The sequence below is a fragment of the Eleutherodactylus coqui genome, chromosome 8 (genome assembly GCF_035609145.1).
Source record: "Eleutherodactylus coqui strain aEleCoq1 chromosome 8, aEleCoq1.hap1, whole genome shotgun sequence".
In the NCBI taxonomy this organism is placed as follows: Eukaryota; Metazoa; Chordata; class Amphibia; order Anura; family Eleutherodactylidae; genus Eleutherodactylus; species Eleutherodactylus coqui.
In genome coordinates this window covers 105,028,874-105,053,877 of record NC_089844.1, presented here as the reverse complement: position 1 = coordinate 105,053,877, position 25,004 = coordinate 105,028,874, and the positions used below count along the sequence as shown (strand labels likewise).

The window sequence follows — 25,004 nt, the reverse complement described above, 5'->3', positions numbered from 1 at the left end:
CAATGTAAAATTGTCCTGGGCAGCCAGAAAGAATGCCCTGACATGAGTTGTTAGAATGATAGTAGAATGATACCACGGCAGAGAGGATACTTACCTTTCTGCCGAAGAGTCTCCAGCTTTTGGTTCCCAGCAGTGTTCGCCCCCAGTGCTTACCTGCCTTTGGGGAGGGAGAGGAGTGTTTCAATGTGGGGGTCATTGTGGCTGGTGGGTTAGGGTCAAACTATTGTTGATCTTTCCTCCTTGTCTTCTGAGGGTTGGGCTGTGAACAGAGGATTAGTTCTGTCTACCCCACCGATGAGGGTGAACAGTGAGAGTCCAGTGCCTGCCATCAAGTCCCCTTGCCAAAGAAAAAGGTCTGCCTCTTACAGACACCAAGCTAAAACTGGCTAGTTTGGTGCCTGGAGAAGGGTTATAGGTGGTAGGAGGAGCTAACACACTTTTCTTGGTGTCTGCCTCCTAGTGGCAGTAGCTATACCCATGGTTCTAGGCTGACTTCCTTGCCTTGAACACTGTGTGGGCAGGACAGCACCTTCAAATACAAAAGGAAAAAGATAAAAAGGAAAAAAAGACTTACCTAGTGCAAGTGGGGAGGTCCCTTGTGGAGGGCCGACCCTCTAGCATCTGTAGTCCTGGTACGTTCTGTAATCAATATCCTTACGTCCCACAAGGCATCCAAGACTTCGGAGAACCAGAAGAGAAGAACCCCACATTCAGTAGAAAATGGGTAAAATGCAGAATGGTCAAACTAAGAAGAAAATCTCTGCGCTCATAAGAATTACAATTGGAAAGTAAATGACTTACATGGAGAGGAAGGGGTTATTAACAGAGACAAAACCCATTCCTAAAGGCCCAAAAGATGCAAAATGGGAACAATGTCCAGAAAATCCCAGGAAGGGTATTATCCAAATGGTAACATTAATCTTCAGACAAGCCTCAAAATGCTTGAAAAGGGTACCCACGTGCGCCGAAACGCTTTGCATGTGTTTGTTACTTATTTGTCTGGGTATTATTGTATCTTGATGCCACCAGGAAGTCCTAGTGGAGGCAAGGTTGACAGGGGGTGACGTCCCCTGTACCCGATTGGCTGCAGAGCGGGTTGGGCTGCAGGTCTTGGAAGCACATTAAGGATTTCTTCCGAAGGCATACACCAATCGCCACAGCTGCAAGGGACTTCCCCGCCAGCGCCCCAGAAGGAGGAACCCCCCCACAGTGATGAAGCGCAGGGCGGCTTTGGCAGCAGGGAGTGAGCTCCGTGAAGCGGCTTTAGCGGCGGCGGCCAACAAGCGCTCTCCTCCCCCCGCGGACACGCAGCAGGGAGGCGGCAGCCGGCACAGACCTGACATCCGGCTGCCAGGAGGCAGCAGGCATGACGGAGGCTCTACATGCAACGGGGGATGGCTGCTCTAGTCACACTGATGGCTGCAGCGTGTGGATTGCTTTATTCTTAGGCGTACATTATTAAATGTATAAATGCTGCCATGTTACAGCGGTAACGTGTCAGCATTTACAGCTACTCATGCTAACCTAACAGGGAAACAAACCTTTACCCTAAGCCTGCAGGGTATGCAAAAAGCAATCCACACACTGCTAGGACCTTCCAGCAGTGACCCAATTGGGAGCTAGGGGTGTGACAGGGGCGTTCCTGCATGCAAGCCCTGTCAAACCCCTAGCTTCCGTTGGCATTAAGATACAATAATACCATTTGTCTGAAAATTGTTACCATTTGGATGGTTCTTTAATTTGAAGTCTGTTAAAATACAGTAAAATGTAATACCATCACAAGTTCAAGGTGTGCTGCAGGCATATCTTAACCCCTTAGTGATCAAGACTGTTTGCACCTTAATGACCAGGCCAAATTTTGGAAATCTGGCGTGAAGAATTTGTGTATATTAGAAGTGCCAAGCTTAGGAAAATTTTGAAAAACATTTTTTCCCCACATTTAACTGCAAGCTCAAATATGTGCAGACATACTGTACAATTTTTTGATGAGGTAAATATTTCCATCTGTTTATTCTGGATGCACATAATCAGGCAAACGATACCAGATTCTCGTCCCGCACATACTCGCTCTTGTGCTGCTGCACAGGAGCTCGTATTGCTGGCTCACAGCGGGGAGGCTGCAGGAGATTTCTCTCCTTGCACTCCCCCGCCCCTCTCCATTCACTTAACATAGCGGCTGTTCAGTAATGAACCGCTGCTATTTACACTGAGTGATAAGCGTTTAGCTCATCGTCCATTTATGCAGCATAAATGGGAGCAAGGACACACAGGGACGAGTGTCGGGCATAGTGTGCCCGACATTTGTCCCATGTAAACGGGCCTTTAGGAGATGTACAAATTTATTAACAACATTTTGAGGAACATTTTGTTTTCATACACCAAGTCAAAATTGCAAAGGCCCATAGGTGTCAAAAGGTTAGATGCAACCACAAATGACACCATTTTAAAAAATACACATCTTAAAGTTTTCACTGAGAGGTGACATGAGTATTTTGACCCCACAGTTTCTTTTCAGGAGTTTTCAAAAATATGAAATTTATTTTTTCTCCTGTTTGTCTTGTGTTCAGAAACACATCCGTTGTTGCCCTAATCTAATATTTGTATGCACAGCGTGGCCCAAACCGAAAAAGAGCAGCCGGTGGCTTTCAGAACAGACATTTTGCTTGAAGGCATTTTAGGCCCCATTGCCCACTTGTAGAGCCCCTGAGCGGCTAGAACGAGAGAGAGCCCCTACAAAATAACCCCATTTTGAAAGCTATACCCCTTAACGAATTCATCTAGGGGTGTACCACATATTTTGACCTGACAGTTTTTGAATAAATCTAAGCAAAGCAGTAGGAAAAAAATTACGATTTTAATTTTTTGTAGCAATTGTGGATCGGATTCGTGACGTTATGTGACACAAAAAAAAGGGTAACTTTTACATGATCGCTGCTTTCCATGGCCTGGAATGACAGCTCCAGGTTCTTTGCTACCTCTGGTAACAGTCAGCATGGAGCGGTCACGTCCAGAGCTTGCAGGGTTTTAATCCCTGCAGGGAGCATGTTTTTACGTACCTGGGGATTAAAGCCCAGCAAGCCAGGGCATAAAAAGGCAATTGGGTGGTCAGTAAAGGGTTAATAGGTAAACAATTATGACAACCCTAGGGGCCTTCAGAAGGCCCCAGGCTGCCATGACACCCGGTGGGCATCTCCATGATCACATTGCGGTGGGGCTGTTTGGGCATTTAAAGGGTAAACCATGATCAGTATTATCTGTAATCAGACTGCTGCTTTTGACAGCCGACTCCTGCCCCCAACAGATACCTACTGTGTATGGAGTAGGCTCGTCTCCCATTCAATACACATATGCTGTGGACATCTATATACCTCCTAACTGCACAGAGCATAAGCAGGGTGTGTGTGTGTGTGTGTGTGTGTGTGTGTGTGTGTGTGTGTGTGTGTGTGTGTGTGTGTGTGTATATATATATAATCTATAGCTATCTATATCTGTATGGCTGATGGAAAGAGGTTAAAGTAGTAATCAGCAAAGAATTTTGGACCTTAAAAAAAAATAAAATAAAACAAAACATGTAAAGGCTAATATTGATAGTATGTTTTTGTTGAAAATAAATGGACAACCATGATAAACTTACAAATACATTTTATTTCTTACTAATTAACACATTAAGCAATTAAATCCACTGATTTCTGGACATGAACACAAAAGTGCAGTTAGTCTTAAGATGTTTGGCACTGTTAGAATACTGTAAACGGCTCACTTGCTTCTCATAAGCACCTAGTTTAATCAGTCTTGTGTCAACTGTAGAAGTTTCACATATTTGGTGTACAGAAAACAGCTTCTAAGTAGAAATGATATATACAGTAAAGTTATCCAAAAGAAGTATGGTAATTACTTATTTGGAAAGGACACACTCGTTACAAGCCTTGAACATGCTACATACAAATTAATCCGTCAGCAGAATAGAGTATTCCATTAAACACATCTGGCAATTACTGCTATTCCTTACACCACTAATATATCAAAAAGGTCATTGTTTTTGGAAAAGCTAGTTTAAAAGTAGTATAGACTTGCCATCATCTAAATGGAAAGTGCATGAACTGTGGGCCAATAGGCTTCATAAAGAGCGTACGTGCATCAATGAAAGAAAAAAAAAAAGATACGATCGTGGCATTTGATAACATTGATTGTTTCCTTGATGTAATTCATTGGGCCTGTTAGTGAATGTGCTGCATCTTGGGATATACAATATGGCTCAGACTGCAGATTTTGCAAAGACAAGTAATTCATTTGATTTGTAATCATGTTTCCTTAAATGCAGATAATCCTCTCAGGGATTGGTTATGCAATGTCTTGCATTCAGCACAACCAGTGAATGGGGCACACCGCAGCCTAGAGACACTCTCTGGTCTTGTATAAAGAACACTGGGGAAATAGAAAATTCATGTTTTGCACTGTGTGACATATGTTCTGGTAGATTATTGCAGGACCACACAATACTCCAGAGGACCAAACTCCTACAGAAGATGTCAAAGTATAAGCTCAACTAACTTAAAAAGAGGGAGTACCAGAATTTCTAATGAGTGGGCACTTCTTCTCCCACAGTGACCTCACTGACTGGAGCGCTGGGCGCACATGTGCAATCAGCACACCATTAATTTCTGTGGTGCTGGTGCACCCCATTCAGTCTCCTCCTCGCTGTGGGGTGCAGTAACCCTGCAGTGAGGGCAGGTGACACAGGACTCCTGTTCTTGAGATCAGCAAGGGTCTCAGCAGTGAAATCCCCAGAGATCAGCCCTGTCAGCATATGATAGTCCCGTGGATAGGTGATAACTTGAAATTTTAGTTCAACCCTTTTAAATTTTACCAACTACCTAAATTTAACCCTTTCCATGTCCAGGATCTCCTACATCCTTGCTGAACTGCACTTTAGCAGCCAGAGACTTATACATTTTTCTTTATTTCAGGCTGTATTGCAGATAGAGCTTAGATTTTGGTCTTAAAGCAAAGATAATTAGCTGTAACACAAGACCACCACCAAAGCTCCATCTGCAATACAGCGTGAGAAATAGCCATTAGCCTGAATTTAAGGGCTGCAGTTAATATGCAACTCACTTCTATTTCTACAGCCTGTATCTCAGGCTGTATTGCAGAAAGAACTGATTGTAGCCTTGTTTTAAAGATAAAACCTTGGTTTTAACACACTAACAATACAGCTTGAGATTGTGAATATTTTTTTTTTTAAATGCATCATACATGCACCTAAAATTCATAAACAAAGTTACGTGAAGGTAGACCGTTGTCAGCCTGTCAAGCCTTTCAGAAAATATGGGTGTGGTGGTTTATTACATTCCACCCCCCACCCCACCCCATGTGGTAACCTGGGATTCATTTTTACATGCAAGGTTTGAAAATTGTTCTGGCCACCGGAGGTGCAAAATGCCCAAAACAAGTTGGCAGTAACAGTTTAGACAACTCCCATTTATATAAATGTTCCTCAGCAATGTGCCTTCAGATGCAGAACCACCCTTACACATTTCTTAGGCCACCTGCAGACGGCTGGGTTGGATTCCGCCGCGAGAATTCTCGCAGCGGGATCCAACCCGCGCCCCTGCAGCGACCAGTGCGGCTCACCTGCTTCTGAGTCTGCTCTGCGATGTGCCAGCTGTCGCCCAGCCAGCGCGTCGGTAGTGACATTTCTGTGCGGGCCTCCGAGAGACCCGCACAGAAATAAAACATGCCGCGATTTGTTTTCTGCGCATGTTTTCACGCAGACAAATCGCCGCCGTCTTCATAGGATTGCGTTTTTTTTCTCTTAAAAAAACAAAAGCACAAAAAAACCCCCACTCTTGTACATAAATTGAAAATAATGGTTTATTACAACATGTGAGTCCTGGGCCTCTTGCAATCACACAAGACTCACATTATGAATAAGGCCTAATTAACAAGAGCAGAAAGCAGTTACTGGAAGACTTCCATGCAGGGTCTCCCCTCCATTACGTTTACATAAAAAGGAGTTAACTAAAGCAGACTGCCCCTTGAAGTACAGATGTACTGTAGCAAGCATTAACAGAGCTGGCACGCATCATTACTTGCTTGCTTTATAGCACTGCAGTACATTGATGTCAGTCACACCTGCTGTGTATAAACTTTGTAATTTTGTCTGAGAAAACAGCCTAAAAAGTTAGTTGAAATCTACTGATTGTGATCATTTCACCTGAAGACAGGGGTGTGGGTATTTAAATGCAGATCCAGCAAAGAAAAGAAAAAAAAAAAAAAAGTTATTTTAAAAGTATGACCGGGAAAAGTCTGGTTTCTGCAACAGTCCAGAGAAAGCTTTCTCAGGTTAGTCCACCATAAAGTGGATGGTAGGGACAGATCCCTCCAACTGCTCTCATCCACATCAATGGAAAGTGACAGCACATATACTAAAACATACCAGCAATAGGATCCATTCACTCCCTTACCTCAGCCACCAGACTTCTACCAGTCAGCTGTATCATACGGGGTTGCTATAGAAGAAATACACTTTAAATACTCTATAGAATCAAATAGGCAGAAATATTAATATCCTTCTTAGCATAGAATTAGGTTTAAAGATCTTGCGACTGCAATTTTGAGACTCCAGCATCATGTGAGCGCCCGTGGAGCAAGTAAGGTCAGAACACTGGTTGTGCGAGACGCCTGTAGCAGAGGAACAAGTGGATCACGTTTCTAAAAAGGTGCACACAAACATTTGTAACTTACTCATACATACAAACTTGCATACAAGCTTAGAACAACCACTTTGGCTATTAGTAATCGTTTGATGTAAGCCCATCTTAAGACACTTTCAACATTTTATCAAAACCAAACACAGGGTTACTATAAAGGTTTTCCAAAAAATATATAATTGATGACCTATCCCAAGAATAGGTCATCAACAGTTGATTGCCAGAGTCCGCCGCTCAGGACCCCGACATATTAGCTGATCGGGCGCCCGCTGATAGTGCTGTTATACACCGGGGTTGGAGTAGAAGTCATTGCTCCAACTCCTACGTAGTAACTGGCACTTGTAACTGCAGGTGTGGCTTACATTGAAATCAATGGGTGCGGCATCTGCAATTACAAGTGCCATCCACTATACAGGAGTCAGAGCAGCGACTTTCACTCTGGCACTGTCAGTGGGCACCTGATCAGCTGATTAGGTTCTGCCGCTCAGAGCCCCGATCAACTATTGATTACCTATTTTCAGGATAGGTCATCAATAGTAGTTTTCCTGAAAACCTTCCTTAAAGCCTCAAGAAATCTTGAAAATGTGTAATCTACAGCAAACACTATGGCTGCCTGCATTATGTGGAAGTGGCATGGGTAGTCCTGCTTTAGTGGCAGTTTACATGGAGGACACAACTGACTTAATAGTGACGATTCAGATTGTATTAAATGAGAACGTTTCTAAACATTGACTCTCCTGTCCATTCACTAAACTCCACATGTAAGGTAGAACGCTAAATGAATCTGTATATATGGCTCAGTGTCATCTGTGTACAAAAAAAGTCTTATTAGAAGACCCCCAAAACAAGTGGCCACATAAGACAGTCTTGCCTTTAGAAATACTTCAGATTATACTTAGAACCTAAGAAATATCTATGTACACTATAACATGCAGATACAGCCAGTACATTAATAGCAGACCTAGATTACCTTAAACCACAGGCTGTAGGGTGGTATTTATTAGACAGATATATCCTAATCTAACTATTAAAATCCAAGTAGTGGAGGGAAGTTACCTCACATACAAAATGCTCACATTGTGGCGACGATACGTGGTGTAGGGAGCGGGCCCAAAAATTCCTCAATCATTAATACAAGACAACACAACACGGATTGGACATTATCAAAGTATTTGTATTCATTTCACAGTCTGAGTGTTCCATAATTAATAGTTCGTATTACACAACATCCCTGAACACTAGAAGAAAAAAAAAAAAAAGTATAATTTTTCCTATGAAAATATATTATTGTGGCACATTAGAACTTTTCATGGAGACTCGATTTTGGCTTGAGCGCAAAAATAATCTCCATCCATTATAGTTAGACCTGAACTGTGCGTATATAGTAGTAGAGATTAATAATTGTAACTTATTTTGTGACCTCCTCCTCCCTTTGGGCTAAGGCAACAAAGCGGAATACAAATCACTTGAAATCGGCCAAGATGTCATTGAAGATGTTTAAGAACAGGTGTGCATGGTGGTCTTTGAAAACCAGGGTTGGTCTGAACCGAATGGACCGATCTCCACAACCTCCTAATACAATACCTGAAAAGAAACAAACACATACTCTTTTACTACTAAAGAAAGTACTATGCGTATGTATACATGCCCACCGTTTAGGGCCCAATTCACACAGATGAGTTTTGCATTCAAATTCTGTCCAGGTTTGTGAACTAGGACCTGTTAAAATCAATGAGGCTATATTGAGGAAAGTTTTTTTTTTTAATATACTGTATGTGAACCAATTAATTGGGAAAAAAAAGAATATTGCACTATGTCCTATTCTAGTCAATTTTCCTGACGAGATTAGGACATGCAATGTCCACTGTATCGCACAGAAGGGATGTCCGTGGACTGCCTGATGCAAGCTGTGCCCAAGCATACTCTGGTAAAAAAAAAAGTATATATTGTGTTACATCTAGCGCAGCGACAAGGGGCCAATGTATGACAAGGATACAAAGAGAGGGTCCCTTTGCTGTTGCCCCCTCAGGGCCTACACAACATTATAAATTACTTTGGAGCGTTTCTTTAAACTTCAGTGGTTCGTCTGTCAGGTACCCGGTGCTACCTCTTCTAATCTTAAATGGGACATTTCTGCTATTGTCAAACTGTGGATTCAGTTTGGAAAATTGGATGACATTTTAAGAAAACCGATACGCGGTGGGCATTTTAAATCTGCAACAAGCCAATTTGTCAGATTCTGACTGCATAATTTTACCCAGTGCAATGCACAGGGTGAGAGATACAGCAAAATCCATGATAAATCTGTGGGCAACATGTGGATTTTGCCATAAATGACAACATGCCCAGTGGAGACGTGTGCACATGCCTTTAGTGTATTCAACAGGGTATGCCATTTACATAGCAGCAGCCCTACTCCCTGTAGGTAGTCATCATGTCAATGCATGCACTGCTGCTGCACAAACTACCCGCTTCTCCACGTTTCAGACTTGTTTTTAAGCCTCTTCCATGATGAAGAAGAATTGGGCACATTGAAGAGGACTATAAAGACAACTTGGTTTTGTTACCTTTGTTTCTTGCTTGCGTAATCAACTTGGTTCGAATTGCATCATTTGGAGCGTCAAACGAACAGAATGTGCCTCTGCCCCGGGCTCTGCTCACAAGATGTGGATAGCGGGACTGTAAATACATACATTTCACGTTATTTTACACAAAGTATTGAAAAGTGTCTGAAGTGCCACATGATTCCACTTACAACTTCAGATTTTTAGTTAGGGATTACAGCGGTCAAGAAATCCATATTTACCACACTGGGTGTTTGCATTTGCCCAAATGGTGAGTGCAGTTCTACAAGGTGTATATATTCCAGTAGCTGCTGCCACGGTCCGCAAGTCTAATTCACATACAGGGTGGCCCAAAATTACATATACGATCTGTAACATGCAGCTATGGATGTACCAAAGTGAATTTCCTTGTACAAGTGATCTTGTACAAAGCACAGTTTTTTGTCTCCGGTTTCCGCGGCACGGTCAACCAGGTGGCCCTCCATGGCGATGGCTGGCTGCGCATGAAAGGTGCAGACTCAAAGGAGTCTGTTAAGATGCAGTTGCATAGGCTGCACACTTCCTGAAAACAATCAAGGATATGAACAAGAAGTTTGTCCCAGGTTCCCAAACTGTGTCCATATGGTGTAACCTCCATTAACTGTTGGCGAGTTAGAACAAATGTGGCACTCTGTTCCAAATTCTACTAGTCTGCTGCCATGTCCTGCATGCAATAACCTATGCTGGAAATGGATTCTTATTTCATGCTCTTTGCATGAGCCTTAATAAACCCTTCTTTCACATCTGAAGTCTACAACACATTTACAAACGTCGCATATATCATTTTGGGCCACCCTGTATATTTTATATAAGTAGTAAAACCTAAGATGTTCCCCTATTTTGTGCACTTGTATTTCTACCTGTGCTTTCTTTCCAGGTGGAAGAGACCCAATCTATAAAACCGTCAAAGCGTCCCTCTCATTCTACTCCCAGGTACTGCAGCACCTGTAAACGCATCCTTCATGGCAGGCAGGACAGCAGTTGGTGTGCTTGTATCAGGCACATAAAAGGAAGCCAACCATCATCTAATGCAGGCCAGAGTATACAAATCAATAAGCCATTATCTGCTGGCACTATGTTTTTGTTACAGCTCAATGGACTATGAAGGCTTCTGAATGGAAGTAAAACATGAGCTGCGGAAGAGGCTGCAGGCCACGCAAGATGCAATCCCTTGCTGCAGCGATAAATCTCCTGGGGGGGGGGGGGGGAGAGATCAGGAGGTCTTAAGAAAAGAAGAAACATTATCAAGGCTCAGCTGCATCCATGATCTGAACAAACAGAAGCACTTTACAAAAAGTAACTACAGGCTACTTAAAAATCCATGTAGTTTACCTGTTGAGCTAGATATTAGTGGAATTGTACAAGGATGACTAGAAGTGATCACACTCCTCTGGTGTCTTCAGAGTGGATCTTACATACCGGTTGATTAGATGGACATTAATAAGGGATTTGATTCTTATCCATCTTAATTAAAATAAAAGGATATAAAATATATTTCAAAGACTCCAGATATTCTCCACTGGAAAAGATAAAATAGTCACCTGGAAATCTAGAATCCCATCTAAAAGAACTTTTCCTGCTTGGACAGCATTGTTTAAGAGGTCTTCACGCTTAATGACATTTAGAACTTCAGCCAAGAGGAGTGTTTTGGACGGGTCTCCAAGCCAGGTGTTGAAAATTCGGTATGGCTAATGGGATACGAGAAACAGAAGTACAGAAATTAATTGAACAGCAATCAATAAGCAATTTGGTTTTCATACATAAAAGCAGGCAGGCAAAAAAAGAAATGGTGAAGTGGAGATGGCACCCTAAAATGGCATTTTAAATCCTCTTGTGTGTCCAATTAAAAATGGCAGTCTGGTAGACTCGTACGTTCGCCTAGACTGGTATAATATAAATGCTCCCCATTTGCATCGATCTTATAGCTATGGAGACCGTATCTGTTCTAAAAGAATGGATATAACCTTTTCTCATTCCTTGCTCCCAGCAAGATATGCGCCACCAGAGCCGCTCATCTGTGGACACGTATACAGCTCTTAATTCTGGGACTTCTCTATTGACCCCTTGAGTGGCACGCCCGGAAATTTTCCGGGACGAGCTCCACTGCTCATAGTGACATAGCCCTATGTATCACTATGGGAGCTGCAGAGCACAATGCCCCAAGATGTGACAGTGTGCTCTGCCTGCACAGACCCACAGAGAACAAAGCAAGGGCTTTGAAATACCAGCAGAAGATATTGCCGGTATGTCGGCAATCTCCTGGTTTGTTTACAGGTTGCCATAGAGACCATCGGCTTGTCAGAAGCAAGCCGATGGTCTTTGTGGCAGGGAGAGCTTGGTGTTTGGCTGTCAGAGGACAGCTAGGGTACCTGCTCTTACAGCAGAGATCAGAGAAAACCTCCGATCTCTGCTGTGTTAACCCTTTACATGCTGCAGTCTATGTGACTGCAGCATGTAAAGGGCTGTCACTGCAGCATGTAAAGGGCTGTCACCATCGGACCCCCGGAATGTGATCAGGGGGTCCTGATGGGTCCCTGTGGAAGTCCCCTAAAGGGACAAAAAAAAAATAAAAAAAAAAAAAGTTAAAAAATTATAAAAAAAATAATTAAAAAACTTGTCTCCCTTTACTTTGTAAAAAAATCAAAAATACAATCACACATGTGGTATCCATGCGTCTTAATGACCCAGAGAAGGAAGTTAATGCATTATTTAACCCCTTAATGACATGGCCCCTTTTTTTCTTTTTTCCCCATTTTTTTTCCTCCCCCGTTTAAAAAAATCACAACTTGTCCCGCAAAAAACAAGCCCTTATATGGCCATGTCAATGGAAAAATGAAAAAGTTATGGCTCTTGAGACGCAACTGCAAAATTAGTTGAAATTCAATGATTAGACCATTTTAAAAAACCTGCCCTGGTGGGCACGACAGGGTGGTAGGAAACCCGCCACTCAAGGGGTTAAGAGGTAATTGAATGGGCAACCAACCATGTTTATGTGGCCATATATAGGAAAAGAACCAAAAACCAAAGTTATCTTAAAGTAAACTTAAGAAATATAGCAAACGTTTTCTCCCAATACCGTTACTGGGTTATCAATCACAATTCTACTAAGTGTTTGCATAGGCCATGAACCAGTGATATATACACCAGTACTATGGTCTCTGGTGCCAGGCCCTGGTCTTCCATACCCCTTTGAGAAGCCCATATTTGACAAGAGTATATATTTTATTTGCAGGTGGGATCAATGTATTGCGGCTCTGGACCGGAAACGACCTCTGGTGCCCTTTACTTATAAATATGCAGCGATGTTCATGACGGGATAAGAACTTCCCGCTGAAATGATGGATTATGTGTTCAGCTTCACATATACATAAGCAGTGCGCAATCTGTTATCTTATCTACGCCAATGTTATGCTGACATTTGCCATTATGTAGCCTGCGTTTATTACTCTGGATGAATCTAAATTGAACTATAAGCCTACAAAGACAGAATCTTGGCTCCATCAAGTCGTCTAAAAGACCAAGAAGAGACTGCATTGCACAAGCTGCTGCTACAAGATAAGAAAATCATTGGGTACTTCTAAAACAGTCAATACCTAAAATCACAACTCAGGTAAAACATTTCCATTTTGCAGCATATTAGAGACTTTGAACCGAACCCAAAGGAGTGATGTGAACAGTGTATATGCAGGGAATACTTCTAGAGCTATAGACTGCCATTGTGCATTTTTTTTCAGCTGTACTGACAAGTATGAGTTCTTAATACAGGACAATCCTACAAAGAAACGTATACTAGATGTTACCATAGGAGCCTATGAGTCTTTAAAGGGGTTTTCCAGGGAAATATTAATTGCCTATCTTCAGGATCGGCTGGGGTCCACTGGTCAAGATCCTAGCTAATCAGCTGATTAGGCACCCAGTGTCAACACCACAATACACAGGTGTGAGAGCAGAAGCTACTGCTGCAAACTCAGTGTAGTGGTCAGCACCTGTAACTGCAAGCTGCGGTCTTATTCAAATCAATGGGAGCTGTGCCTGCAGTTACAAGCACCAGCCACTACACTGGGTTCAGGGCAGCAATTTCTGCTCTGATCCTTGTGTGTTGTGCTGCTAAAAGCGGGCTCCCAACTATTGATAACCAGTCCTGAGCATAGGTCATCAATAGTATTCTTCCTGGAAAACCCCTTTAATGCAACCCACTCCAGAGCAATGTAGAGGCATATGTGGTCACTGCAGGTATACACTTAGCATAGTATACATTGTTGAAGACCTTTTTGAGCCCATTTCCTTCTCTGAGAGGGAAGATGGAGACATATACACCATTTTTCCGAGAGAAGGGAAAACCTGCATCACAGGAAGCACTCACTGAGCTCTGAACTTGCAGGCCTACAAGATTGAAAAGAAAACCAACAGGCAATACAGCCAATGACCTAGTACATCATGAGCGGCTCAAGGTGCATACATACAAGTCTAAAAAGGATTTTGAGTGCTGCTTTTATGTTTGTTAACAGCAACAAGAGGAGAGCAGACACAGGAGGATAAGACTGCATACTTACTGCATCAGGCCGTAATTCTTCCTTGTGGAAAAAGCCTCCTGTCATCATTTTCTTGCTGAAGGAAACTACATCAGCTGGATCATCCATGCCCCAGTGTTCATGAGCCCAGAATTTACCAGTAGCTCCTCCTCCTGTTTGAACTTCATCCACCAAAAAAGAACATCCATGCTGGAAAGTAAAAAATGAATAATAAAAGAGCCACCAAATATACATACAAGAAAGGCCTAATGGAAAGGAATCTGAAAATATGATCAAACATAGTTTTTTGATGGTAAAACATTGAAGCATGAGATTTGAGGGTCTATATAAAAAAAAACAGCTTCATTTGTTCTAATTGCACAGCACAAAGTTGTAAGGCCGTGGTCACACTGCAGAATCTGCTACAGATTGTTCGATCTGGTCATCTAAAAAGAAGAAAAGGGCCCCTTCCCGACATGAAATTCATGTGCGGCTCCACAGCTGCCAGTCCCCGCTTAAATATGCTTATTAATGATGCAGCCCTCTTCCCCTCTCTTTATTTACGATTAAAAAAAAAAGAAAAAAAAGAAACTCCTTTATTTATCCATAGACATCGTTGTATGAGGGCTTCTTTTTTGCGGGGCGAGTTGTATTTAATCTACCATATAATGTACTGAAAGATGTTTAAAAAAGTTTAAGTGGAGTTAAATGGAAAAAAAAAAAAAAGACATTCTGCCATCTTTCTTTCCATCTTGTTTCTACAACGCACAAACCAACAAAAAGGACATAACTTTAATCTATGGGTGAGTACGATTACTACGGTACCAGACTTAAAAAAAAAAATAAAAGTAGTACGATATATAGTTTTTTTAAGCCATTTAATTTATTAAAGTTTTCTGCCGCCATCTTCTGTAAGCAATAACTTTTATATTTCCATCGACGTAGTTGTGCGAGGGCCCATTTTTTGCGAGATGTCCTGTAGTTTACTTTGGTACTATTTTGGAATACATACGACTTTTTGATCGCTTTTTATTGCATTTGTTCTGGGAGACAGTGTGACTGAAAAAGTGCATTCCTGGAGTTTTTTTTTTCCACGGACGACGTTCACGGTGTGGGGTAAATAATGCGCTACTTTGAAAGATCGGACTTTTACGGACGCGGCGATACCAATTATGTACTTTTGTTTTACGATTTAGATTTTTTATTATTATAGGTATGGCAAAGGGGGTGATTTAAAAATACTTTATTAATTGTGTGTTAAAGAAAAAAACAGCTTTATTGATTTTACTTTTTTTTTTTTTTTTTTAAAGCCCCCTGGGGTCGGACCAGAACTAGTAATGCTTTGATCCATCCTGCAGTAGGATATAATGCTATAGCATTACATAATACTGTGATTTGATAGGCAGTCCCATGGAGATGGCTTCATAGGCAGTCTAAGGCAGCCTTCGGGGCCTTTCAGAAGGACCCCGGTTGCCATGACACCCACACGGCTCCTTACGATCTCACGTTGGGGGGTGTACGGTTCCCCCGAATGTTTTTCGGGGGATTTAAATGCCGCTGTCAGAATTGCCGCTTGACCAAACACAGCCATTCATTGAATGGCTCAGCCAATCAGAGCAATCTCCTGCTGGAGGTGTGGTCTTCAACCTACGTTACCAGCAAAAGATGGTCCATCGGGATTACAAGTGCCGGGAAGCCTGCACAAAGCTACAGAAAGCAGCGGCAGGGACCCGACGACGTTTTTTTTTTTGTTCAGCTTCCTTGGCTGCTGAAAACACTGTAAACGCAGCATTGAAAAATGCTGCATTTCTGCAAACACTTGTGTGAGGGAGGCCTTAGGCTGCCGTCACATGGGGCGGAATTCCAACGGAATTCTTGCAGAATGACCGCACCGAAAAAAACCACAAGAATTCCGCTAGAAAAGTGCAGCTTTAAAACCCGAGGCCTTTAGCCGCGAGTTTTTGGAGCAGTTTCGCCGTTGGCATTCCGCTGCAGCTTTCTCTCCCCACAGAGAGGAGAGAGGCCACTGTGGAAAAGAGAAAAGTATTTACATGGTGTGGAATTCAATACCGTGCCACGTCAGTTTTCGTGCAACTTGGCCGCAGCGTGTGGATGAGATTTTTGCAAAGTCTCGTCCACTTGGCTAGCTTATCCTGGGATTAGGAGCCGCGGGCGGAATTGCTCTGCGGACTGTCCGCACGGAAATTTCGCCCTGTGTGAACCCAGCCTTAGTGTTCTAGCAGTCGTAACTTATTTTTTTCGACAGTCTAGCTGTACCAGACCTTGTATTTTGTGGAACTATTTCTATTTATTTATTTTTTATAGAAACCAATTTCAGGTACATATAATGCGTTGACCACCACCCATCTTTTGCCTGGAGGCAATGGTAAAATGCAATTTCACATTTGGTTTATTAGGATTTAGGCCTCCTTCCCACGAACGGATTTACGCCGCGTAAATTCGCGGCAAAAATCCGCTGCGTGGCCCCCTGCTATTAGGTTCTATTGAACCTAATAGCACAATGCTCACGATGCGTAATTCCCCCACGGAATTACGCACCGCGATTTCTCCCGTCCTCACCCGCAGCATGCTCTATTTGCTGCGGGTGAGGACGGGCTGTACGCGCTGACGGCTTCCATTGCAGTCAATGGAAGCCGTCCGTTCACGCTATCTCCCGCTGCAACCAGCGGGAGATAGCGTGAAAAAACGCTTCCCCACCTACCGCCGCGTCATTTGACGCGGCCGGCGCGTCACGTGACACTGCCGGCCGCGTCACGTGATGCGGAGGGCGTGTCACACGACGCGACGGCGGTGGGCGGGGAAGCGGCTTCACGCTATCTCCCGCAGGTAAGTATAGGGGCTCTGGGGGGCGCCGTGACGGGCTTCATTGCGTAATATTACGCGGTGGAGCCCGTCACGCTCGTGGGAAGGAGGCCTTATATTTATGGCACTCCGTATGCGGTATAAATACGGTTATCTTTATAAATTTCTTGTCCTTCATATAGATCCGTAGAATACAGGTTTTATTCTGTTTTAAAGTTGTGGTATAACAAACATTTTTCAAAAGACTGGCAGGACACCCCAGGACCCGGGCATTTTTCTATTTCAGTCAGTTGTACGAGAGCTTGTTTTTTCCTGAGACCTTGTAGTTTTTATTGATACCATTTTGAGGTATATAAAACTAGCCATTTTCTGTTCAACAGAATAAATGTAATATTTTATAGTACTTGTTAGGCCACTCTCACACATGCACTTTTTACAGCAGCGTTCCATTCTTGGTACAATGCTTCCATTGATTTCAATAGGGCCTTGCATACCTGCACCCGAATGCTGCGATTTTCCAGCGCCGTCTGCTGTATTTTGGCATGTTTTCGTGCTTTTAACCACACCTCGTCACCCATCACAATGATGGGGTGTGTTAAAAAGAGCTATCAAACGCAGTAGGCAACGTTTGAAAGCGATAAAAATCGCGGCGTTCTGTCGGCACCATGTGTGAGAGTTACCTTAAGGATGTGGTGATAGTTGCGCAGTTTTTTGGTTTATTTTTTAATATTTAAAGCCTAAGGTCCAATGTCCACCAGCAAATTTGATTTGGGGCACCCGTGCGGGAGAACAAGCAAAACAAGCCGCCCATAGAGATGCATGGGCGTCCGCAAATGAATTAAAACATGTGGATTTAATTTGCGAACCTTTTGGTCTGGAAAACAAATCCTTGCATGCTCCATTGTTGTGCGGTTGCCGCACAAACACCTTCCATTGAAGTCAATGGAAGCCATCCGATCTGTGACACACCCGCAGCTGACCCTGCGGTAGTGCCGCGGATCTGCAGGAAAGCAGGAGATTAAAAAGACAAACTTGTACTGCGCATGTCCAGCAGCATGCCATGAGGACCATGCGCAGTACAGTGCACCGGGGAAGTGAAGGGATTCGCGCGGACGCCGCTGCCGGGGAAATGCAAGTACACATGGCTCACTGGCAGTGGGCAGTGCTGGATTACGTGCGTGCCGTGGACATGAGGCCCTAGGTAAAGACATTCCTGGAAGTGTTTAGATGCCACTGTCAGCCACATTCCCCTTACTTTTCTTGCGATTGTCCTCAGCTTCCTGAAGAAGTCATCAGAAGCATGATTGTCTCCTCCTTCTGACTGAATTGGCTCCACGACTATCCCAGCAACAGTCTTTTTCTTTTTCCTGTATTTTACAATCAGGTCTTCCACCTAAACAGAAAAGGGGAGAAAAAAAAAACTAACAAAAACATACTGTACTTAGATATCCAAGTGGAAATGTGTTAGACAACTTAGGCCAAAATTTACATGGGTGTATTTACACATAAAATTCATGTGCGCAATACGCAGGGAATAGAACCGATCGATTTCAATGGGTTCATTCACATGCCTGCATCTTTCCTGTACCTTTTGGTGGCAAAAAAAAAAACCCCAGCATGCTTCATTTTCCTGCACATTTACACACCAAAAGACCCCAGGGTCAAAGGAAACGCGCAAATGCATGCAAAATACACCAGCAGATGCGTGAAACAGTGCCTAATTGTGCAGTTAAAGCACGCCTGGAACTCAGTCTAATTAGCTATTTCAATGCCTGGCACGTAAGGAAAAAAAAGTTAAAAGTACGCCAATTCAGCCAAAAAAATTCTTACGAAATTCCATACTTTACAAGGATTAGACTTTTTTTTTTCCCCCCACAAAACAGTGATATTTCCGTGTCTGAGACAAGTGACCTGCTCAGCAGCCCCTCACATTCCTAAATGTTTTCTTCTGTGTACACTCTAACTTGAAGAAGTGAGGCAGAATCAGTGCAACTTCTCCTAAGCCTGCCTATTGCTCATTAAAAATGGCAGCAACTATTGTATATTTGCGACAGTCATTAAAAATACTGATGTGGGTACAGGTTAAAAAGCACTGTTGTATTAGCTTGCTTTTAAGAGGTCATCATCCTGTTGGATAGGTCATCAATAATAGATCTGTGGGTATCCACCGCTTGGGACACTCTCCGATCAGCTGTTCTCAGGGCTGGTGAGCTTGTGCACTAAGCAGATTTCTGCAGGAAGCAGACAGCTCCGTTCCCCCTACTGTGGCCCAATTTGGTATTGCAAGCTAAGTTCCCATTGAAATGAATGAGAACATGGCCTGCAATACCTAGTTTGACCGCTGCAGGGGGAACAGAGCTGTCTGCTTCCTACAGAAATTGGTCCAATGCAGGAACTGGCCCAGCAAACAGCTGATTGGCACTGGCCCCATGCAGCAGACCCTGCCCACTCTATTGTTGACCTACCCTGAGAATAGACCAGCAATGGTTTACAATTAGACCACCCCTTTAAGACACATACAGAAACAATAAAAAGGGATCAATTCTCTTTAAATAAGGTGATAATGTCAAACACTAGGAGGTAGAAAAATTAAAAATTCAAGGGTTAGTTTGTCTTTTCTTCAAAATTTCGCTTTTAGTATTTTCATCTACGCCTTTCAATAGCCACTACTTTATTTTTTTGTTGGCATAACCAAGGGCTTGTTTGTGATATTTTATTGGCACCATTTAATGTACCATACAATGTAGTGGAGAAAAAAGTGTGGATTACGGGGGAAAAAAAAGTTTTTGGCGTTTAATTGCAGTGATCGCTGTAAAAAAAAAAAAAAAGAAGAAAAAAAAAACAAAAAACACATGTCATCCTTATTCTTCAATTACTGGGGTGTTCAATTGTGAAGCGAATTCTCAAAAATTCCAGACATGAGAGAGCTTTGCACCATGTTTATAAACAGGTTTATGGGTATTAATTGCACAGCCATTGCCCTTTTATCCTGTCCTTTCATTTCTGAGGTTTCCCCACGTTACTATATGGCTGCCGCATCCTTGCAGCATTAAATTACATTTACACAATTTCCTGCTCTGTACTTCTTTCCTGTGTGCGCCCCCACTAAGTGCTGCCTTGCGATTGGTCAGGAATCTGACCTTTCCTACCAAGCTCGACCTGTAGTGCTGGAATGCCTGCAGGACGTATCCAGGGCAACCTAGGAATAAACACCCCTGCAGTGCCAGGAGAAGGTGATTGCTTATAGGTCTACAGACAATATCCAAAGCAGAACCATACTGCAAACTTTAACATTTGATCAGCATTCATTTGGCAGCAACTTTGCTTAACCAAAATACCCCTTTAAGTAGGATTATTGTAATGCCAAGTTTATATAGTTCTGTTCTACTAAGCTTGGTTAGCGGTTTCATATTTTGAGACCCACAGCTTTTTTGGTTTCCCACTGATGAAATTGTGTGAGGCTTGATCTTTGCAGGTGAGGCTGTAGTTTCTACAACATGAACTGATAAACAATTCCTGTCGGGCGTCAGCAGCTCAAGCTTGTGGAAGTAATGCTGTGGGGAAAGTTTCCTTGGCACTCTCGGTGTTCCACAATACCTGTGATTGGAAGCCATGACGAATTGCTGCAGGGGGTTGGACCTGATAACCCTGGAGGTCCCTTCCAACTCTATGTTATTGTGGCTCCCACCATAGAACATTAACATTCAACTGCATAAAGCAGATTGCAAGCTTATAAATCTTAAAATACTGATATGATCACATTACCTCTTCCAAACAGTGTGCCTCTTCATCTTTGTTTTCCTTAACAAATTTCTCAAGAGGGTACTTTAGTCTTGGAAAAGGGGCAATCGGCCAGTCAAAAGAAGGAATGTCTAATTTGTGTATAGCTTTAGAATGGGTTGTAGCCAAGCAACCTATAACAACGAACATCAATTAGTAAAGAAAAAAAAAAAAAGCAGTTAAACGAAAAAGGCTGCTTCTTTATAAAAGAAAACAGACCGATACTTTTTATAAAGTTTTTTAAATTTCATGTTGAGCTAAAAGAATTTAAACAATGTGGAATAGACATGAAATGTATCACAATATAAGAGAATTGCTTAAAACTCTATTTCCCTAAAAATAAGATGAGTTTTTTGGAGGGCTGGGAGTGTGCGTGTGCTTAAAATATAAGCCTTAACCCGAAAATAAACCTTAGCTGCATTACATGGGGGGGAAAAAGCAATACATTACCTAGCAGGCGCAATCTGGGTCCTCCCATGGCTCTCCCAAAACTCCAGCACACTTGCTTCCAGTCCTCTGCGCCAACAGAGGATTGCTTACTGGTTATGGGATTCATAAATCCCGCCTCCAGGAAGCGATGGCTCTGACTGGCTGAGCAGCGCTCAATAAATCAATGCAATGGCTATGATTGCTTCTCAAGAGCTGTTCAGCCAGTCACCGCCATCGTGTTTTGGAGGTGAGATTTATGAATTGGCCAGTCAATGCCCCAGCTCAGCCAATTAATAAAACTCACCTCCGCAAAACAATGGATTTCATTGGGTCTTTGACCGCTGCTCAGCCAATCAATTATATTTAGAGAGCAGCAGGTGGGCCTAGACTGCCCCTGCTAAGTCTAATAAGAATGTCAGCAACACTCAGTGCAACGATCTGCTTCACATTAGTGCAGCCTACAGCAGTCTAATGCAACAAAGAACACAATGTCAGCAAATCCAGGTGCATGTAAACAATGCAGTACAAGCATGTCAGGAACCTTTCATGTTATGTGGTTAGTATATACAAGATCTATGTATTTTGTATTCCGATATTACCGGAATGTGTAAGAGTGCTGCAGCCATGTGCTTGTACTGTATTGTCACAGCCTTGGTTTACATACACCTGCACATTCAATTTAATGACCTTGTGTTTTCTGTTGCATTTGTATAGCAATGTCTGCCTCCACCTCTCACCCATCTGCACCAAGCCTACTTAAATTGGACCATGTCGCTTGGTATTCTACTTTCCCTCGATTGATTTGAAGGCTTAGGCCCAAAGAGAAAAGTGTCTGCTAAAGGTAGGAAACCCATATTTCCCAAGTCTTTCTAATTTGACCATATACTCTGGTATCCTACTACCCGGAATCAATCGGAGCCTCTGGTCAAATAGAGGAGGTATCTTTAACCCCTTAAGGACATGCCCCTTATCTCTAACTCTTATTTATCAGTCGCTGTCTGAGGGCTTGTTTTTTGCAGGACGAGTTGTATTTTTAATGGTACTATTTAATGTGCCTTATAATGTACTGAACCACTGTTATAAAACTCTAAGTGAAGAGAAATGGAAAAAGAGAGACAACAAAAGTTCCGCCATTTTTGGGTGCATCTCTACAGCGTGCACACTGCAACAGAAATGATCTGATAACTTTATTCTATGAGGCAGTATGATTACTACAATAACAGTTTTTTTGCTGTACTACTTTTATTTTTTTCTTCAAAAGATATTTATTTTTTAAAATAATTTTCTGCCATCTTCTGACTGCAGTAAGTTAAATTTTTCCATCAACATAGTTGAGAGGGCTCATGTTGTGCGGACGTCCTGTAGTATCCATTGGTACCATTTTTGAATGCATACAACTTTTTGATTGCTTTTTATTACATTGTTTCTTGGAGAAAGGGTGACCAAAAAGCACAATTTAGTCGTCGTTCATTTATTTTTCTGAGAACATTCACTATGGGGGGTAAATAATGAAAGATCTGAATTTTACAAACGCAGCGATACCAAATATGTATTTTTGTTTTATTATTTAGATATTCTAAATATGGCAAAAGTTTTTTTCTTTTTTTCATAAACTTATCACTTTATTTTTTTTTTTGTGAAATTTTAAAGTTTTTTACTTTTTATTTTAGTCCACAGAGGGAACAAGAACTTGTGATGCTTTGATCACTCCTGCAGTATGATGTAATGCTTGTGATGTTTTGATCACTCCTGCAGTATGATGTAATGCCATAGCATTCAATTATACCGCGGTCTGATAGGCATTCTATCAAGCCATGGCATGTCCTGTAGCATTAAGGGGTTAAGCGTTAGGAACCATCCAAAAACATGGTCATCTGGATGTGGATGGGCCTACATGCTTTGATCAAAAAAATGTGTCAAGAATCATGCATTTTTATGTGGGTACTACATACAATATTTAATATGGAAATAACATTGCATGTGCATGAGTGCTAAGACGCGCACTTCTGCTTTATAGCTGCCTAATAACTCCTACATACAGGAGGCATATAGCTATAGTGTGCATAATGTGGATGCACCATCACACATATCCTATATACATTGGCAGGCTAGCCACGTGCACCCTCCTCCTATGTAGAATATTTAACCCTCTTCGATCTCTTCTCAGAAAATCAGAAGCACTGATGTGTGATGCTGCCACCTTCTGGCCAAATTAAGTAATTATGTGTTTTAGAGACCCAATTATGACAGCTTGCCAAGTTGAGAGGCAGCAGTCTGGAGCTGCAGGATGGAGACTTGTCTTTCATAGCCTATTTGTTCTTCTAAACACTCCAGTGCACTTCCCTAATACATTTTACATACTTGCGATTTTTCTTTCTTTTTTGGGGTTGGGGGTGGAAAAAAAAAGAAACAAAGCACTTTGTTCTCACCCATTGTTCGTCCATGAAAACTTCCCATAAACGATAAAATGCTGTAGTCTGGACAACCTGGAAACTAAAAAGACAAGAAATAACTTTATTCTTACAATAGGCAGACAACAGGTAAAATGGACCCTTCTGAATTGCACACGTCATGAGAAGTGACTTTGTACTAACATATATTCGTGTCTCCTACAGAAGAGGTCCCAGTTTACAAGATAAGTTTTAAATGTGGATTAATGAGGAGAATGGGACACTATTTTCTCAACTGGAATATATCCATACATTATGTTCCAATACATCTAATTATTCCTTTTTTTGTGGGGGTGGGGGTTGTATCTGTCAGACAGGAATTTGTTATGGTCCTCATGTTCTTCTATAGGCCTTTTTGAGGCTAATGGTGGGATAGCGAGATAGAGAGTCACATTCCCTTTTAAACAGCATATCGGAACAATTTCTTTCGGCACGCAGATATTGCCCTATAGGCAAAATGTACTATATTTACCAACCTGGTGGATCATAAGACATATACCATCAGACAACATATTAACCGAAGGAGTAAAGGGGTTATATATGTGGCAAAATGTCCTTGTCTGAAGATTTACGCAGGAAGAACTTACAAGAATTAAGACACATATGTAGAACATCTTAGCTTGTTAACAACGAAAGCAGACACTCCACTAGCTAGGCATATGAACATGCATGGTGGTAATATGAAGTCCTTAATTTTGGCCCACAAGGAAATTCAAAATTGAAAAGGGAGGCCAAATTTATCTTCAGCCCAACAGTGGTCCTACCACTGGTGTAACTATAGCGGATTCGGTTGCACCCAGGCCTAGGAACCTTAGGTAATGCGATCGACTCTATCCAATGGATAACGCCGATCACATGAATGTAAATAAAAAGTTTTAAAAAATTAAAGATTTAGCTACTCTCATGGTTCGGATCCATGAGAGCAGCTGAGTGTACTCACCCCTGTCCTCCGCGGCGATCTAGTCCAGAAAGGACCCGACAACATCTTCTGTGCATGCGTGCCATACTATGACATTAAGAGCACACGCAGAAGGCTAGAAAGCCCGGGAAATTTCAAATCTCCTGGCTCCCAGCCACGGAAGGTAGCCGGGAGGCAGGAGATGTCACCTGGGACAATGGTATGTTGACCGGTCAAGTGATCTCCATTATCCAATGGATAATAGCAATCGAAGAAAAGTGAAAAAAGGTAAAGTTTCAGCTCCCCTCATGGATTGGATCCATGAGAGCAGCTGAAAATACTCACTTCCGTCCTCTGTGATGTCCTACGGCAATCTAGACCTGTGGCGGGCTTCCGCGCATGCGCCGATGTGGCACGCATGCGCAGAAGGCTGGAGAGCTCAGCAATTCTAAAATCTCCCTGCACCCGGCTTTGAAAAATAGTCGAGTGCAGGGAGATGTAACTGGAGACTGCTGCATGCGGTTCCCAGTCACATGATCACCGTTATCCATCGGATAACAGCGATCATATAAAAAGTTGAAATTAAAAAAAAGTTTAAAAAGTTAAAGTTTCATCTCCCACTACGGATCGTATCTGTGAGGGGAGATGAAATTACATACCCAAGGTCCCCGGATTTGTCCCATTATGGGATCTTTATTCGTGGACCTTACCATGGCTTCTGCGCATGCGCCAGTCACCAAAAGTGGCTAATGCATGCGCAAAAGTCAAGGATTGCCCAGGAAGTTTTAAATCTCCCT

The 25,004-nt window shown here is 42.4% G+C and overlaps 1 protein-coding gene across 1 annotated transcript in view; it reads right to left on the bottom strand.

The window, feature by feature from the left end:
- Nucleotides 1–3,625: 3,625 nt before the first annotated feature.
- The window catches only part of ABAT (4-aminobutyrate aminotransferase), a 125,542-nt gene continuing 104,163 nt past the window's right edge, over nt 3,626–25,004 (bottom strand). Inside the window, exons 10-16 of the mRNA XM_066576158.1 lie at nt 23,289–23,352; nt 20,416–20,564; nt 17,906–18,043; nt 13,870–14,037; nt 10,858–11,004; nt 9,281–9,392; nt 3,626–8,297 (exon numbers count right to left, since the gene is read on the bottom strand). Coding sequence (XP_066432255.1) covers nt 8,176–8,297; nt 9,281–9,392; nt 10,858–11,004; nt 13,870–14,037; nt 17,906–18,043; nt 20,416–20,564; nt 23,289–23,352 — 900 coding nt within the window. The 3' untranslated portion in view covers nt 3,626–8,175. The remainder of the gene's footprint in view (nt 8,298–9,280; nt 9,393–10,857; nt 11,005–13,869; nt 14,038–17,905; nt 18,044–20,415; nt 20,565–23,288; nt 23,353–25,004) is intronic.